General features: G+C 33.4%; 1 protein-coding gene across 2 annotated transcripts in view; it reads right to left on the bottom strand.

Annotated features, from left to right (window-relative positions):
• Positions 1-16,005: 16,005 nt before the first annotated feature.
• SLCO1A2 (solute carrier organic anion transporter family member 1A2) overlaps positions 16,006-18,821 on the bottom strand; it is a 45,424-nt gene continuing 42,608 nt past the window's right edge. For both annotated transcript variants that reach the window (XM_031938426.1, XM_003771160.4), the window contains exon 15: positions 16,006-16,912. In XM_031938426.1, coding sequence (XP_031794286.1) covers positions 16,702-16,912 — 211 coding nt within the window. In that variant the 3' untranslated portion in view covers positions 16,006-16,701. The remainder of the gene's footprint in view (positions 16,913-18,821) is intronic.

The raw sequence follows: 18,821 nt of genomic DNA, 5'->3' as shown, positions 1-18,821 counted from the left end.
AGAATTGTCTGTTCATATCCTTTGACCATTTTTCAATTGGAGAATGGCTTGATTTTTTATAAATTAGAGTTAATTCTCTATATATTTTGGAAATGAGGCCTTCCCCACTTTTTTCAAAGATTCTTTTTTCTTAAAATAACTTTTCATTGACAGAATCCATGCCAGGGTAATTTTTTTTACAACATTATCCCTTGCACTCACTTCTGTTCCAATTTTTCTCCTTCCTCCCTCCACCCCCTGCCCCAGATGGCATGTTAAATTTGTTACAGTATATTCTAGATACAATATATATGTGCAGAACCGAATGGTTCTCTTGTTGCATGGGGAAAATTGGATTCAGAAGGTATAAATAACCTGGGAAGAAAAACAAAAATGCAAGCAGTTTCCATTCATTTCCCAGTATTCTTTCTTTGGGTGTAGCTGCTTCTGTCCATCCTTGATCAATTGAAACTGAGTTACATCTCTTTGTCGAAGAAATCCACTTTCATCAGAATACATCCTCATACAGTGTCATTGTTGAGGCATATAATGATCTCCTGGTTCTGCTCATTTCACTTAGCATCATTTCATGTAAGGCTCTCTAATCCTCTCTGTATTCATCCTGCTGGTCATTTCTTACAGAACAATAACATGGAATTTCATTCTTGAGAAGGTTTTGGGTTTTTTTTGTTTGTTTATTTGTTGATTTGTTTAATTTCTGAGTTGTAGTTGTTTTTGGTGTCCCACTCCAGCCAAGCTTTCTCTTTTCTATCAGAAATTTTCAGGCAGAATTTTAGTCCATAGTTATATGAGACTGTGGCTTGTGATTGCTAGAAAAGAGAATTTGCCTTGGACATTGTTCACTCTATCTGCAAAATTTCTTTGGCTCAGTAACTGCTCTAATAGACACTGTGATGATAGTTATCATATGGGTCCTGGAGTAGGGATGGAAAACCTCTTACTGTGATGAACTTGGGAATGAGTGGTGGCTTTCTTTGTCAAGAATAAGTATAGATCTAAGCCAAAGGAAGTGAAGATGATTTGGTTTGGTCTATTATTGCATTAGTCAAGAGTCATTGTTAATACAACCTGAAAAAGTGCTGATGTATATTTTGCCAGAAGTGTTAGAGAAGACAATAATGGTGGAGAGAATTTGGACAAAAATCAATAAAATCAGAAGAAATGATTTTGTCATTGGAGTTTACTTTAGATTACTGGGACAGAAACAAAATCAATGAGTAGTCTAGGAAACAATAGATTAAATCTGACCCAGAGACATGCTATAGTTATAACAGAGTTCTTTGCTAACTTATTTGAAGCAGTTCCAAAGATAAGGGTAAAGGTGGGTCATATATAGTTCAAGAAATGGCACAATATTTTTCTGATGCTCTTAGGGATCTGAAATATCCGTCCTTAAGTCTTTTACTTGATTCCTTCATTACTTTATTAAATTGGTGGAGAGAATGTTAGAATTAGTGTGAGAAGATTTGATTTTGAATCACTGTTTGTTCTACTTAATCTCTATGTAACTGAGTACTTTACTTCTTTAAATTGAATAGATTGTAACATATTCCAGCAAAGAGAGTATCTACACTGATGAGGTCATGGATTCATCGAGTAGGTTGATACTATCTAGGCTGTCAGATTACTCTCTGGCAACAAAGTATGGGTTTACTAGAAATTTTTGTGTTTGAGTTAGTTAATGCACACAAAAAGAATAATATCTCTTCTGGCCTTTTTGTTAGATCATTTTTCAAAATCACTTAATGATGCTTATTTCCATATAACTAAATTCCAAGGATTATTTAAACATTGCTTGAACATTTCAGAAGGTCTGATGTAGTTTAAAACATTGGTTGTCTGTTATAAATCTTATATTTATATAAGCTTATATAAATCTCATCAAGTTAGTAATTTTGATTATTTATAAAGAAAAAAGAATAAATGAATTTGTTGGGAGTGGTAGTTAAATAATAGCTCATGATATTCATATGCAAGAAACAATAACTTTCTATTTTGGGAAAAATTTATAGTATGTTATCCTTACAAATATTAAGTTATCCTGTCTTGTAAATATGTAGCAGAGGCTTAAGTATATATTTAATTCCTTCTTTTCACTTACCCATATCTTCATACTTCTTTATATCATTACAGGGAGGCAGCATACATACTATAGTGAACAAAACATTTGCTCTGAAGTTAGAATGCTGTCATTCAAATTCCTCTCCTAATGCTTAAATTCTATGTGACCTTGAACAAGTCACTGTGGACTTCTTGTTTCTCTATTTTTTTCTTTATAAAAATAAAGCTTTTGGACTAAATGGTTTCTGTGGAACCCTCTAGCTCTATTTCTTCGATCTTTAATCTCGGACAGTGTTATATTAGGAGGAAAAATAAGCCAGAATTTGGATACAATCCATGTTTAAAGTTATAAGATTCCCAGTAAAAGAGTATAGAAATCCTTTCTTCAATTAATCTTCTATATTGTAAAATCCTTGTTGGTCATTTTGTTTTATTCTTCATTATTCATTAATTGGAATAGTCTTTTCTTGATTCTTTTACTACTATCCAAAGCAGCCCATTTCCTTCAATTTTTGTTAATGCTAATTGGTAGGAAGTTATTACTTAGGCTTAAGTCTGTTTATATCTTCTACTCATTGATTCTGGCTTTGCCTTTGAAGGATAAACAGATTAAATTTAAACACCTCTTTCATGTGATTGTCTTTGAATATTTGAAGAATATGTTGGGCAATGCAGTTCCCTCATATCACCACACAACTGGCCTCTCAAAGGACTAAAAGATATTTTGTTTGCATAAATTTATAATTACTGACATATGCAGGACTTTGTAAATTTTAAATTTACAGAGAATTTAATACATTATCTTATTTGATTGTTGTGATAATTTTGTAGTATAGCTACCATTATTACCATTTTTACAGATGAGGAAACCAAGGCCCAGGGAGTTTGAATCACTTGACCATGTTCATATAATTCACATCAGAGGCAGGATTTGTTTGGACTAAGGTTTCTCCTGACTCCATATCCAGTGCTTTTCTCTTAATGTCATTACCTGATTGTTAAGATAGTTATACAGCTCTCTATGCTATAGAACTCCGAACAAGCCATTTGTGTGTTGGATTTTTGCTATTAGTGTTCACATTTCCCTAAAAAAGTAAATCTCTTGCTCAATGAACTCATCTACTGTAGCAAACAATTTTTCTTAATACATATTTAAACTGAAGATAATCTTGGATTAGGTGTGTGCCTTATTAAATTTTGGAGTTTCACATAAATTAGCTTCACTTAATAGTTAAAAATAGTTCAGAAAGGAGCTAGCAGGCTAGTTTGATCGGAATATAGAGATTAAGTTAAAATAAGGCTGGAAGAGTAGAGAGCAAGATTATTGAGAGCTTTACATTTCAAGTTTGTTATTTAACCTAATCCTAGAGGCAATAGGTAACCATTGGAAAAAAAAAAATTAGAAGCAGAGTGAACCATGTACAGACCCATGATTGGGAAAGATTATATTTATTTCTCCATGGAAGAAGCTGAGTGGACAAGGCACATATTTAGGAAACTTGTAATATTTTTAGAAAAGATAAGTATATAACCATTGAAGAGATATTTGGTAGACTTAATGAGACTTGGAAAATATTTGGATAAAAATGGGGGAAGGAAGAGAAAAGAATCAAGAATGTTTCCAAGTTTGTGAACTTGCATGACTGGAAAGATAAGTGGTATTCTCAACAGAGACAAGGAAGTTTTTTTTTTTTGGGGGGGGGCGAAGATGGGTTTAGATTAAAGATTAGTTCTAGTTTAGACTCATTAAATTTGGATACCAGTGAAACATGTCAAATAGACATTTGACAAAGCAGGACAGGAGTATAGGTGAGACATGTAATCTGAGTTTATAGAGGTTATAACTGAAACCATGAGAACTAACTAAGCAAAAGACTGAAGAGAGAGGAAAGATCCTAGAAGATGCACAAATAGATAGGAATCGAATGATAATCACGCTCCTGAAAAAGAATAGGTATGGAAAAAAACAGGAGAGAATAGTTTCATGGAAGTCAAAGGAAGAAAGAGTATCCAATAGTAATAAAAATAGCAAATGTTTCAGGAGTGGGAACCCTGTTTTACTGCTAAGGGTCATTTAGCATCATTTGTTCTATAATTATTTCCTTCTAACTAAATTTTGCCCTTTCTCAATGCCTAATGTTCTTTGTTATCCTCTCCCATTGTGATTTCAAGTATCCCTGTTTCATCATTTAAAAATTTCCCTTCTAGATCACTACCTCTCATACTCTTTCTATCCTCTCATAGTCTCAGAAGCTTTCGTTCTTCTAGAAGACAACAGGAAAGATCTTCTTGGCTATTATCGCCTATCCCAATGTTTCTTCTTCCCTTCACATTTGGCTGGGAACAAAGTAATATGTTGCTCCCAAGAATATGACCCTGTCCAGCTCAAAAAACCAAACCAAATCAAAACAAACAAACCAACAAAAAAGCCTACTTTATTTATTTATTAGCCAGGACATTTTCCTGCCTTTCAGTGTTTAGCTCACAGTATTTTACTCTGCATCAACACCTATCTTTTTAATTGGGGACTTCAAAATAGATGTCAATGTACCTATTAGCATACTGCCTTCTCAATTCATCAACCTACCCAATCTCATGATTTATAGTATCATTCCCATCTTACCCACCCACAATCTAATACAGATTCAATTCAGTACTGCTCATTATGGCCCTAAACTTTGGAAATTCCTTATGTGGTAATAATGTTCAAACCTTCGAATATCTCTTTTATCTCACTTCTAATCTAAACCTAATAATCTTTCTTATCTTGTTCTTTAGTTCATTCTATTTTCATTTCCCAGTCTATCATCCCTTCTCTGGCCTGAATTTCCTTCTTTCCCTATCTTCATCCTATAGTTGCAAAGCTCTATTACACATTCACTCTATCCCTAGATACTTAGCAGTCCTGTTGATAGAATTTACTAACCCTCAGCCCTGAATAACCTTCACCACTAAATGTTTTACTTCTGTTACTCAGATTCCTGTCTTTCCTGTTATGCAAAAAAACTCCCACATTTTTTATGAACTTCATCAAAACCTGCTGACAGAACACCATTCATGTGCCAACATGCCATAAATGGGATCATTTTCATTTTTCTACCTACTTTCATGTACATATGGTAAGTCATTTTTTTCCCTTCATTTTTTCTTGTGGAAGACTGTTAGCAACATGTGTGATTAGAAGTTCAGTTATTTTTTTCATAGTGCAGGAATAATGCTACTGTTAATAGAATATCTGTCAAGACTACATCATTTTGTAAGATAAAGGTTTTAAGAAATAGCGAAACTGTCATTCATTTAGTAACTTGAATTGAAAGAAAATTGTTGAAAGTGAAACAACTTTAAGGAATACTTGCTGGAAATTTAACTATTGATGGGTTGATAAATCTTATGTTATTACTCAAGAAATATTTACTAAGAAGAACAAAATCAGGAGCTAAAAGTGACTTGAAAAGTCATCTAGTCCAACCACCTTGTTTAAAAAAGTAAGAGAAAAGTTAAGTGACTTGCCCAAGATCAAACAGGTATAAGTGGCAAAGCTTAATATTGGAATGTGGATCCCTTGACTCCATGTTCAGCATTCCAATTTAACTATTATTTCCACTGAATAGAATTCAAAAGCTACAATGGTATATTTTGAGCAGTTAAGTGATGCAGTAGATGGGGTTCTGGGCCTAGAGTTAGGAAAACCTAAGTACAAATCTTGCCTTGAACTAGCTGTGTGTTTCTAATCAAGTCACTTAATTGACCTCTACCTCAATTTCCTCAACAGGAATAATAGTAACATCTACTTCTTATAGGTAGCAGGATAAAATGAACAAATATTTGTAAAAGCGTTTTGCAAATATTAAAGTGCTATACAAGTGTCATTCATTATTATTATAATTGTTATTGTTATAATTGTTATTATATTGTTATTGCTGAGCACCTCAACTATAGAAGAAGGTTTAAACATAGTTCTTAAATAGCTTGGAATTATTTCCAGGAATTCCCTTTCTCCTTAATGTTATATAAGATTTGAAGTGACAGATCTGGGTGTGAATCCTCATTTCTATCAGTTATTAGCTGTGTGACCCTAGAAAAATCACTCGACCTCTCTAAATTTCAGTTTTCTCATTAGTAAAATGAAAATTAAAAATTCTTCCACTACCCATGACAAAGAGTTGCCTTGAAAATAATCTTATGTTTATAAACCTTAAAATACCATATAAATTCGAATTATACATTGCAAATTCAGTAGGAATCAGGGATGTTACATGGTAGCTAAGAAATCTAATGCAATTTTAGACTTTAAATTCCTGAACTAGGAAATTCATAAACCTGCTATACTCTGTCTTGGTCAGACAACATCAATTTAATTCAATTCAATTTTATTCAACAAATATTTGTTATTTAAATTATAGAGAGCTATCACTTAGCTATGGACTTATCTCAGAAAAGCTTTTATGGGAACAAATTATGGTATAGTACTTGAATTCATTTCCATAGTTTTCACCAAAGGGTTAGAATTTTACAAACATATCTTGATGTGCAGGGAGGACATAAGCCATTAGATCATTAGAAAGTCATTCTATATTGCAGAATGGCTGAATAAGCTATGGTATATGAATATTATGGAATATTATTGTTCTACAAAAAATGATCAGTAGGATGATTTCAGAGAGATGTGAAGAGACTTACATGAACTAATACTAAATGAAATGAGCAAAACAGCAAGATTATACAATGATCAATTTTGATGGACATGGTTCTCTTCAACAATGAGATGATTCAGGCCAGTTCCAATGGTTTTATGATGAAGAGAGCCATCTGCACCCAGAGAGATGAATGTGGGAACTGAGTGTAGATCACAACATTTTAAATTTTTTTGTTGATGGTTGCTTGTATTTTGTTTTCTTTCTCATTTTTTCTCCCTTTTTGATCTGATTTTTCTTGTGTGGCATGAGAATGGTGGATATATATATATATATATATATATAAACAGCATATGTTTAACATATATTAGATTATTTTCCATCTACGGGAGGGATGGGGGGAAGGAAGGGAAAAAGTTTGGAACAAAAAATTTTGTAGGGGACAATGTTGAATATTATCCATGCATATATTTTAAAAACAAAAAGCTTTAATTAAAAAAAAGCCATTTTATAACAAAACCTGGGAAATTTTCGAGTCTACAAAATAATCTCAAAGAGAATGATCAGGGCCATACAAAGACAATATTTCTATTGTCTACTATAAAATTAGTTATACTCACTAGTAATTAGGAGAAAAAGAGTGACTGATTCTGGGAAGAGCCTAATCACTAGTGTAAGAGAGACCTACATATTAGTTCAGAAGATTTGTGGAGTACTCTGAGGGAGAACTTGTGAGTTGATCCACTGGAGAGCTGGAGAATTCACTTAAATAAATATATATTTTTTCAAATAGAAGGAAAGGGCTAAAGCTAGATACAGCTCCCTTCCAGATTAAAGCACAGCCATGGAAACCTCTTCTTCAGAAAGAGGGGCATCTCTGAATATTGGAGATTGTAATAGGTAGCCTAAGTAATTTCCAATTTTAAGATTTGGACTATAAAGCTTAGAAGGTCTCTGGTTTTTGAGAATTAGCAAGTGCCATTAATAAACTTAGAAGTGCCAGTGACGTGTTTGCGGTTCAGCATCATATATTGAGATTGATGTTCAGGCACCAAATATTGGGGTTTAATCATGTGAAGAATTCACAATGACTATTCTCTTGGCCAAAATGTAGATTTATTTAGGAGATGTTACAGACAAAATGAAGAGATACAGTAGATACCAGGAATGGTAAATGTGAAATAGATTTGGGTGAACATGAAGTTACTTAGCTATTAGGAGAAAGACATCATGAAGCTTGGTGGGGGGATGAGAGGAAAGACATGGGGGAAGGGAGAGGAGAAAGAACAACAAGGCTGAATGCTATCATGGTGGGCTATAATCCAAAAGAGATTCAGCAAAGATGACACAGGCCATGGACAAATTTATAGGGGAAATTTAACCTCTGGAGTTTGACATAACTTGGATTTCTGACTGAATAAATAAAGCAAGGTGTGACTTCCTAAGCCTTCCAAAGTGGGTGAAACTATAGATCCCTATCAGTGCCCTTCCCTACTTGCCTCAGGGAGTAATCTCAGCAGAATCTTTCTCTGCTGGATCTCATTACCAAGACTTTTCAGACAAAGTTCAAACTAGAGTATGAGGCTTCAAGAAAAACAAAGTGACTATTCATTTAGCCAGTGTCTGAATTCATGTAACTTGTGTTTTGCATGAAACCCCAATATGTTATGAATGAATAAGTTAAAAAAGCTTTATATAAGTAAAAAAAAATTATTATAAGTGCTTACTATTTATAAAAATATCTTGTTAACCACCAAGGATGAAAATATAAATGCATAGCCCTTGCCTTCAAGGAATTTATCTTGTAATAGGCAAATATAACATAAAATGGAATGGTAGTCGTGGAGGAATATTTTGGTTTAACAAGTTAGAGTGGTGATGAGTGGAGCTATAAGGGAGCAGACTGACACTTCCTTGATTGTCACAAGAAAGTATTATTAGCAGAAGAAACAAAGAAGGTACTATGGGTTAATTTGTTCCCATTCAATGAGTTGCCATTAGTATTATGATAACAACTGGGTTACTCAGTGGCTTTCTAAGCATATTTGTATAATTTATGTAGTAAGCAATGTAAGAGAATAGAATTCTGGACCTAGAGTAAGGAAGATATAAATTCAAATCCATTCTCAGATACTTTTTAGCTGTGTGACTTTGGACAAATCACTTAACTTCTATTTTTCTTCATTTTCTCATCTATTAAAAATGAGGATAATAATGGCAATTACTTTCCAGGGTTGTTGAAAGGATCAAAAGAGTTATTAATGAGTATAAATTACTTGTCACAGTGCCTGATACATAGTATGGGTTTAATAAATGGTTTTTTCTTTCCTTCCTTTCTATGAATATATGTTATCTGCTACTCTTGTGATTTCTCGTCTTGTGAGCAGATATTGGTGATTCAAGGAGACTGAGAGGCAGTTGCTGTTCTTTGACCTCCCCACTGAGAGACCATTGCATTGTCTGACCTCTCTCCTCTTCCCTTTATCTCCAATTTATTTTCCCAGTCCACAAGCAACATTTGTGTCAGTAAAGGCTGCTTTGCAACTCCTTCAGATGTTCACAGTTGTGGAGGCTCTAGAAGAATTGATCTGCCCCTTACAGCACACTTAGGCATGGTCCTTAACAATTTCCCATTTTATGTTTTAAATGTGATTATTTTCCCCCCACAGTATGGTCAGTAAGTTTCTGCCTACTAGGGAGTGCAAATAGCACTAAAGCAGGTGTTGAATCTTGTGAAATGTCATGGAGGGAAATTTTCAAAAGGAAAAGAGGACTATAGTCAGAACAGACATTTAAGTCTCTGATCAGTCTCCTGACTTGGCTCTTTGATGTATTGGCCCATTTAATTACCCTGCCTACTGGGTTTCTTCTCCCTTTCCTTCCCCATGGGTTACCAAATGAACTCTGGGAGTATCCTACTCATGAAAATCTTTCAAACCCTGATGGTTCTTCTTGTCCCTATTCGGGTGCCATTTTTTTTGTTTGTTTGTTAGCACAGCAGTCTAATGTTTGTTTTAATGTGTTTCCAAGAAATGCTTAGTAGTCAATATAAAACTCTTTTTAATGACATTAAATCTTTCCTTTTTTTAAAACAGCAAATATGCAACTAACATATATGTTTCTAAATTCCTTATAAAGAAAAAAATTTTTAAGCTTCCAAATGCCTACCAGGTAAACTTTATATTTAACTGTAGTGTTAGAAATATCAGTTTTTGCTACAAAAGAGGCACCCACAGCAGTCCTTCATTAAGGACACAGTGTGATAGAGTAGGTGAATCTTCCAGCACAACCACAACAAAGCCTTGCTCCTCACTCAGTGTTTGTTTAGAATATTATTAAAAACCACTAAGCAAGTCATACAATTATCTGGGATAAGAATTGAGAGAATATATACCTTTTATACCAATGTGCAAATTAATATATGCTGTTAAACCATCCCAGAGTGGCAAATTTTATTGGCCACAGCTCTAAATTTTACAGACGGGTCTCCATTAAAGATAATCTGGCTATTACATAATTGGCGATGGATTTTTGAAGAAAAGGTTTCTAAGGTTCCTCTTAAAGGACCAAACATTTTTACAAATGCATCCAAACATAACATTTGTGCTGTATACTCTCATGACTTAACTATAAAGAGAGTAGTCAGAACTCCTTTTCAGTCCACTGAACAGACTGAATTATATGCAATCATGCTAGCTCTTACTTATATAATATCTGATTTGACCTATTCAGTCAGTGTGGTGCAAAGAATTGCCACAGCCCAAATAAAATTTGTAGCTTCTAATTTATACCAGCTCTTTAAGGAACTTCAGGAGCAAGTGAGAAAGCATCCAGGTTAGATTTATATCTTGCATGTCCACTCTCACAGTGGACTTCCAGATCCTATATTTTACAGAAATTCAAAGGCAGATCACCTTCTAATCATATTAACGAAGGAGCATTCTTGTGTAGTCCTAGTATAATTCTTCTACAAATCTCATTAGCATTTTCTTTAGCAAGTTGCCTTATCATAATTTCTGTTGCTTCATTTTCACCATTAGTTCATAAGACAGCTATCTGCAAATGTCTCACAAAATCAGCAAAGGGTTCATTTGGCCCTTGTGTTATTTTTGTGAAGGCTTAACCCTTGTCATTTTTATAGGGGAGAGAAGTCCATGCTCTGATAGCAGCAGCAGCAATTTGCTCATATGCTGCTATGGGGTAATTAATCTGTACTGAAATGTGAAAGTATGTGTTTTTCATCTCTGTCTCATAGAATCCTTAGGTTTTTATAAAAATACAGCTTAGATGCTGTCTTCAAAATAAATCTTTTTCATACTTCTCCAAGTTTTTAGCATTATCTCCCTCATGAAATTATTGGTATTACCTGAACATATGCTATATTATATTGATTAATTATGCACATGATGCATAAATCCATAGAAGGCAAGATCTTTTTTTTTTTTTTATAGTAACTTTTTATTCACAGAATCCATGCCAGGGTAAATTTTTTTTTTACAACATTATCCCTTGCACTCATTTCTGTTCCGATTTTTCCCTCCCACCCTCCACCCTCTCCGCTAGATGGCAAGCAGTCCTATATATGTTGAATATACCCTAGTTTATCCTAGATACAATGTGTGTGTGCAGATCCAAACAGTTTTCTTGTTTCACAGGGTGAATTGGATTCAGAAGGTAAAAATAACCCAGGAAGAAAAACAAAAATGCAACAATTTACATTCATTTCCCAGTGTTTTTTCTTTGGGTGTAGCTGCGTCTGTTCATCATTGATCAATTGAAACTGAATTAGGTCTCTTTGTCAAAGAAATCCACTTCCATCAGATTACATCTTCATACAGTATCGTTGTTGACGTATATAATGATCTCTTGGTTCTGCTCATTTCACTTAGCATCAGTTCATGTAATTCTCTCCAAGCCTCTCTGTATTCATCCTGCTGGTCATTTCTTACAGAACAATAACATTCCATAACATTCATATACCACAATTTACCCAACCATTCTCCAATTGATGGGCATCCACTCAGTTTCCAGCTTCTAGCCACTACAAACAGGGCTGCCACAAACATTTTGGCACATACTGGTCCCTTTCCTTCTTTAGTATCTCCTTGGGGTATAAGCCCAGTAGAAACACTGCTGGATCAAAGGGTATGCACAGTTTGATAACTTTTGGGCATAATTCCAGATTGCTCTCCAGAATGGTTGGATTCATTCATAGCTCCACCAACAATGTATCAGTGTCCCAGTTTTCCCACATCCCCTCTAACAATCATCATTATTTTTTCCTGTCATCTTAGCCAATCTGACAGGTGTGTAGTGGTATCTCAGAGTTGTCTTAATTTGCATTTCTCTGATTAATAATGATTTGGAACACTCTTTCATATGAGTGGTAATGATTTCAATTTCATCATCTGAAAATTGTCTGTTCATATCCTTTGACCATTTATCAATTGGAGAATGGCTTGGTTTCTTATAAATTAGAGTCAGTTCTTTATATATTTTGGAAATGAGGCCTTTATCAGAACCTTTAACTATGAAGATGTTTTCCCAGTTTGTTGCTTCCCTTCTAATCTTGTTTGCATTAGTTTTGTTTGTACAGAAGCTTTTTAATTTGATGTAATCAAAATTTTCTATTTTGTGATCAATAATGGTCTCTAGTTCGTCTTTAGTCACAAATTTCTTCCTCCTCCACAAGTCTGAGAGATAAACTATCCTATGTTCCTCCAATTTGTTTATAATCTCGTTCTTTATGTCTAAATCATGGACCCATTTTGATCTTATCTTGGTATACAGTGTTAAGTGTGGGTCCATGCCTAATTTCTGCCATACTAATTTCCAGTTATCCAGCAGTTTTTGTCAAATAATGAATTCTTATCCCAAAAGTTAGGATCTTTGGGTTTGTCAAACACTAAATTGCATTAGTTGACTATTCTGTCTTGTGAACCTAACCTGTTCCACTGATCAACTAATCTATTTCTTAGCCAATACCAAATGGTTTTGGTGACTGCTGCTTTATAATATAGTTTTAGATCAGGTCAGCTAGGCCACCTTCATTTGATTTTTTTTCATTAATTCTTTTGAGATTCTTGACCTTTTATTATTCCATATGAATTTTGTTGTTATTTTTTCTAGATCATTAAAATATTTACTTGGAAGTCTGATTGGTATAGCACTAAATAAATAGATTAGTTTAGGGAGTATTGTCATCTTTATTATATTCACTCGACCTATCCAGGAGCACTTGATATTTTTCCAATTGTTTAAGTCTGACTTTATTTGTGTTGAAAGTTTTTTGTAATTTAGCTCATATAATTCCTGACTTTCCTTTGGTAGATAGATTCCCAAATATTTTATGCTGTCGACAGTTATTCTGAATGGAATTTCTCTTTGTATCTCTTGCTGTTGGATTTTGTTGGTGATGTATAAAATGCTGAGGATTTATGGGATTTATTTTATAACCTGCAACTTTGCTAAAGTTATGGATTATTTCTAATAGCTTTTTGGTAGATCTCTAGGGTTCTCTAAGTATACCATCATATCATCTGCAAAGAGTGATAGTTTGGTTTCCTCATTGCCTACTTTAATTCCTTCAATCTCTTTCTCGACTCTTATTGCTGAGGCTAGTGTTTCTAATACAATATTGAATAATAATGGTGACAGTGGGCAACCTTGCTTCACTCCAGATCCTACCGGGAAGATTCCAGTTTTTCCCCGTTGCATATGATGCTTACTGATGGTTTTAAATATATGCTCCTGACTATTTTAAGAAAAAGTCCATTTATTCCTATACTCTCAATTGTTTTTATTAGGAATGTATGTTGGATTTTATCAAATGCTTTTCTGCATCTATTGAGATGATCATATGGTTTTTGTTAGTTTGCTTATTGGTATAGTCAATTATGCTAATAGTTTTCCTAATATTGAACCAGCCCTGCATTCCTGGTATAAATCCTACTTGGTCATAGTGTATTATCCTAGGAATGATTTTCTGTAATCTTTTTGCTAATATTTTATTTAAGATTTTAGCATCGATATTCATTAGAGAGATTGGTCTATAATTTTCTTTCTCTGTTTTCAGCCTACCTGGTTTAGGTATCAGTACCATGTCTGTGTCATAAAAGGAGTTTGGTAGGACTCCTTCAGTCCTATTTTTCAAATAGTTTATATAGCATTGAGGGTTAATTGTTCTTTAAATGTTTGGTAGAATTACATGTAAATCCATCTGGTCCTGGGATTTTTTCTTAGGGAGTTGGTTAATAGCTTATTCTATTTCTTTTTCTAAGATGGGACTGTTTAGGATATTTACTTCTTCCTCTGTTAATCTGGAAGCTATATTTTGAAGGTATTCTTCCATTTCATTTAAGTTGTCGAATTTATTGCCATAAAGTTGGGCAAAATAATTCCTAATTATTGCTCTAATTTCCTCTTCATTAGTGGCGAGTTCTCCCTTTTCATTTTTAAGACTAACAATTTGATTTTCCTCTTTCCTTTTTTAATCAGATTTACTAAGGGTTTGTCTATTTTGTTGGTTTTTTCATAGAACCAACTCTTAGTTTTATTAATTAATTCAATAGCTTTTTACTTTCAATTTTATTGATGTCTCCTTTTATTTTTAGAATTTCAAGTTTAGTGTTTGACTGGGGGTTTTTAATTTGTTCCTTTTCTAGCATTTTTAGTTGCAAGCCCAATTCGTTGACCTTCTCTTTCTCTACTTTATGCAAGTAAGCCTCTAGAGATATGAAATTTCCCTTATTACCGCTTTGGCTGCATCCCACACATTTTGATATGATGTCTCATTACTGTTATTTTCTTGGGTGAAGTTATTAATTATGTCTATGATTTGCTGTTTCACCCAATCATTCTTTATTATGAGATTATTTACTTTCCAATTATTTTTTGGTCTACTTTCCCCTGGCTTTTGTTGAGTGTAATTTTATTGCATCGTGGTCTGAAAAGGATGCATTTACTATTTCTGCCTTACTGCATTTGAGTTTGAGATTTTTATGTCCTAATATATGGTCTATTTTTGTATAGGTTCCATGGACTGCTGAAAAGAAAGTGTACTCCTTTTTGTCTCCATTTCGTTTTCTCCAGAGGTCTATCATATCTAACTTTTCTAGTATTCTATTTACCTCTTTGACTTCTTTCTTATTTATTTTGTGATTTGATTTATCTAATTCTGAGAGTGCAAGGTTGAGATCTCCCACTATTATAGTTTTGCTATCTATTTCTTCTTGCAGCTCTCTTAATTTCTCTTTTAAGAATTTAGATGCTACACCACTTGGTGCGTATATGTTTAATATTGATATTGCTTCATTATTTATGCTACCCTTTAGCAAGATATAGTGCCCTTTCTTATCTCTTTTAATTAGATCAATTTTTGTTTTTGCTTGATCTGAGATCAAGATGGCTACCCCTGCTTTTTTGACTTCACCTGAAGCATAGTAGATTTTGCTCCATCCTTTTACATTTATTCTGCATGTATCTCCCTGCTTCAGGTGTGTTTCCTGTAAACAACATATTGTAGGATTCTGGCTTTTAATCCATTCTGCTAATTGCTTTCTCTTTATGGGGGAGTTTTCCCTGTTCACATTTATGCTTAAAATTACCAATTCTGTATTACTTGCCATCTTGTTAACCCCTATTTTTGCCTTTCTCCAGAAGGCAAGATCTTTGAGGGCAGAGACTAATTTTTGTTTTTGGATCTCTATTCCCTAATACAATGTCATCCACATAGTCAATGAATCAGTGCTTGTAGAATGAATTGAATCTCTATTGCTATGTCAATGAGAGGCCAACACTACAGCTGCTAATGGTATCAATATAGGTAATAGGAAGACATTCTCTTTCCTTAGTATCACATCTTCTATATGTCTCAGTTCTTGGAAGTAACAGAGATTTTATTACATGCTGATTCCAAAGATGACAAATGTATTTTGCAATGCAGCATAAGAAAGCAAAATAAATCTATCTCTATAAATGGCAAAGACAGTCAGTTAAGGAGATGATAATCTCTGTCCCTGAAAATGTATAGAACTCAGACCCTTGAAACTTTCTGAAATATATAACTAAAGAAGTAAGAGTAGGTTCTAGAGCAGTGGCAGTTATATGACAACCAGTAACCTCCATTATCCTTAATGGCTGCATTTCTGAATGCCTGGAGCCTTGGTAGTGATGGATGAGGTCTTGGTAAGTGCTAACTTTGAAGATGGAAAAGGTAGAGTGTCCATGGTATGACAGAATATAAAGTAAACATGGGTTTACATATGTGAATGTTAAATATGTTTCAGGTATAATTAGAATGACATTTTTTTTTTTGATTGGGAGAAGAAAAATATCAGGGATTGTTCCTTATATTTTCTTTTGTCAGATCGAAACAAAGCTCCAAAATATGCCAAAATATTCATAGCACTTAATAACAGGCAGCAAAGAACTAGAACAAAGTGGATGATCATCATTTGGAAATAGTTGAAAGAATTATATTATTTGAATGAAATTAATTATTATCCAGTCAGAAATGAGAAATTCAGAGAAATATATGAAATTTTGTAATGAGTAATGCAGAATGAATTAAGTGAAAGCAAAAAAACATTATACACAATGCCTACCATAATGTAAATGAAAAAAAAAATACTGAAAAGGAGATGAGTTCTGAGTAAAAGAAAAATTAATAGTTATCATGGAGAACAGTTAATACATCATATCCTCCTATCAATAGAGAGGAGAGGGACTGTCAGAGTAAAATGTTATATATGTTTGTCAGATTTGATAATTGCTTAATTTTTGAGTATGTTGCTAATAAAGGAGAGAGTTCCACTTCTAGGTGGGCAGGTGGTTGTATTTTTATAAAGGGCTGTGATTTAAAAACAAAAGCAAAAATAAAACACATTGAAAAGAAAAACATTACTATGTATTATCACAAAATGAGAACAAAATTATGATTAATTTTGATAGTAAATAAATTGTGCATTGTGGTCTCCTACTCTGGGAAATAGTATCTAGTTAAATATTAAAATTTTGTTAGTATTTCTTCATCTTTCAAATATACTAATTGCTTGTTTATGTCTTTGTCTTCATTTTCATTCCTTTTAACGACCACCTCCATCATTGTAGTATTGCTTTCAGATGGCTGATAGTGCTTCCTCAAAATAAATACGATGAGTAAAGCTGGAACATAGCTCACCCCTTTTAAGATGGTTGACAATCCAAGATACATAGTTCTGTGAAGAAATGTAAACCCCATTAGATCTTATATAATTAAGTAATACACTAAACACTCACTGCTTTCAAATGCCGAATTACCTATGCATGAGCAATTTTGCTAACTTCTCACTGTTACATAGCAGTTAGAGATGAAAGGGATCTTAGAGATCAACTTATCCAATACTCTCATTTTACAAATATAGAATCTGAAGTCTAGATAAGTAGAATGACCTGACCAAAGTCACACTTTTAGTAAGCTGCAGAACCAAGATTTTAACCCATTTAACTTCAATATTTCTGCTAATTTCTTTTGTATATAAGCGACCTTTCTGAGAATGACAAAGATAAATAAGACATGATACCTGCCCTAAGGAAAATTACAATCTAATAATCGTATATGATAACTATTATATGTGTATATATGTAGACACATATGTTAATATATTTTATACATAATATATATATATATAGATATGTTTATATGACATGTATTGATGCATGCATATATATTATATACACACACAATGATAATTATTGACAACTGGAACTCTATGAAAATGATGTGTTATTGCTGGTCTTCACACAAAGATTGGCCTACTCTTTGTTGGGATATTGTCAAAAAGAACATTGTTCAAGTGTGGATTGGACTAGATGACCTTCTTTAGGTCATTGAGAAGCTGTTAGATGGCACAGTGGATAGACCAGAGTTCACATATTGTCTTGGGCATGTAATAATTATGTGACATTGAACAAGAAACATAACCTTTCTCAGCTTCAGTTTACTCATTTATAAAATGGGGAATAATAATAGCACCTGTACCCCAGGGTTGTTGTAAAGATCAAATCTTATTTCTTACCTGACCACACTATTCTGGGACTTCTTTATTATGACTGGGTATCAGATACTTCCCCCTCAACCTCCTAATCATTCTGCTTTTGGACAATTTTTACATTTTCTTTGTGTTCTATCTTCCTCTATTAGCTTATACATTCCTTAATAGCAGGAATTGATTTTTTTTTAAGTATTTATATCCCCTAGCACTTAGCACATAATAGGTACTTAACAAATGTTTATTGGAGGTCTGACATATGAGATTTTATCTCTACCTATCTATCTATCTATCTGTCTGTATTTCTTTCTTTGGAAAACTTGAAGTATTATATAAATGCTAATTGTTATTTAAACTCTAGTTATATGATTCTATGAATGGTATGAATATACAATAGTTTACATATTCTCATTGGTCATGATTTGTGATCTGAGTTTATATGTTTTACAAAATAATGTAAGTAAAGCTCTTTTCAAATTTTAAAGAACTATGTAAATGCCAGATTATTATTATCATTTTGAAAACAGAGAAAGAAAGTGGTATTATGAAAACAGCCATGGGAAATAATTTATTTAAAGCAATTGAAAAACTAATGCCATGGAAAAATTACCATTACTTAAAGGAAACCCTAGATAAGATGAGTATTATGAGTATTATTATATTTTTATTTAAATAATGCAAGAAGGTATACTATTACTATTTTAGGTACTGACTTCACTAATACAGATCACATCAGCATTATGTAGTAGAATGAATGTTTTATTTGGAGTGTGAAGACCTGTGTTTAACCCTAATTCTGCTACTTACCTACCTGCATGACTCTGAGTAAGCAATTGCATCTTTCTGTGTCTCAATTTCCTTATCTATTAAAATGAGGAAATTGGACTGGATAATTTCTGAAATTCATAATCTTGTGATCCTGTGTCCTCTTAGTTAATAGTTGAGCCATTATCAGGATAATTCATCAGCTGATGACCAGCATCATATTGTGCTGAACCTCTCTAAAGATCCAAAGATTTCAGGTGGTCAGTTTGCCATTTTCCTGCTATGAAGAATTATTACAGTTTGTGCTCCTCTGAAAGAGTTTTTAGAACAC

The sequence above is a fragment of the Sarcophilus harrisii genome, chromosome 5, assembly GCF_902635505.1.
Source record: "Sarcophilus harrisii chromosome 5, mSarHar1.11, whole genome shotgun sequence".
Lineage (NCBI taxonomy): Eukaryota > Metazoa > Chordata > Mammalia > Dasyuromorphia > Dasyuridae > Sarcophilus > Sarcophilus harrisii.
This window is presented reverse-complemented; position numbering and strand designations above follow the sequence as displayed.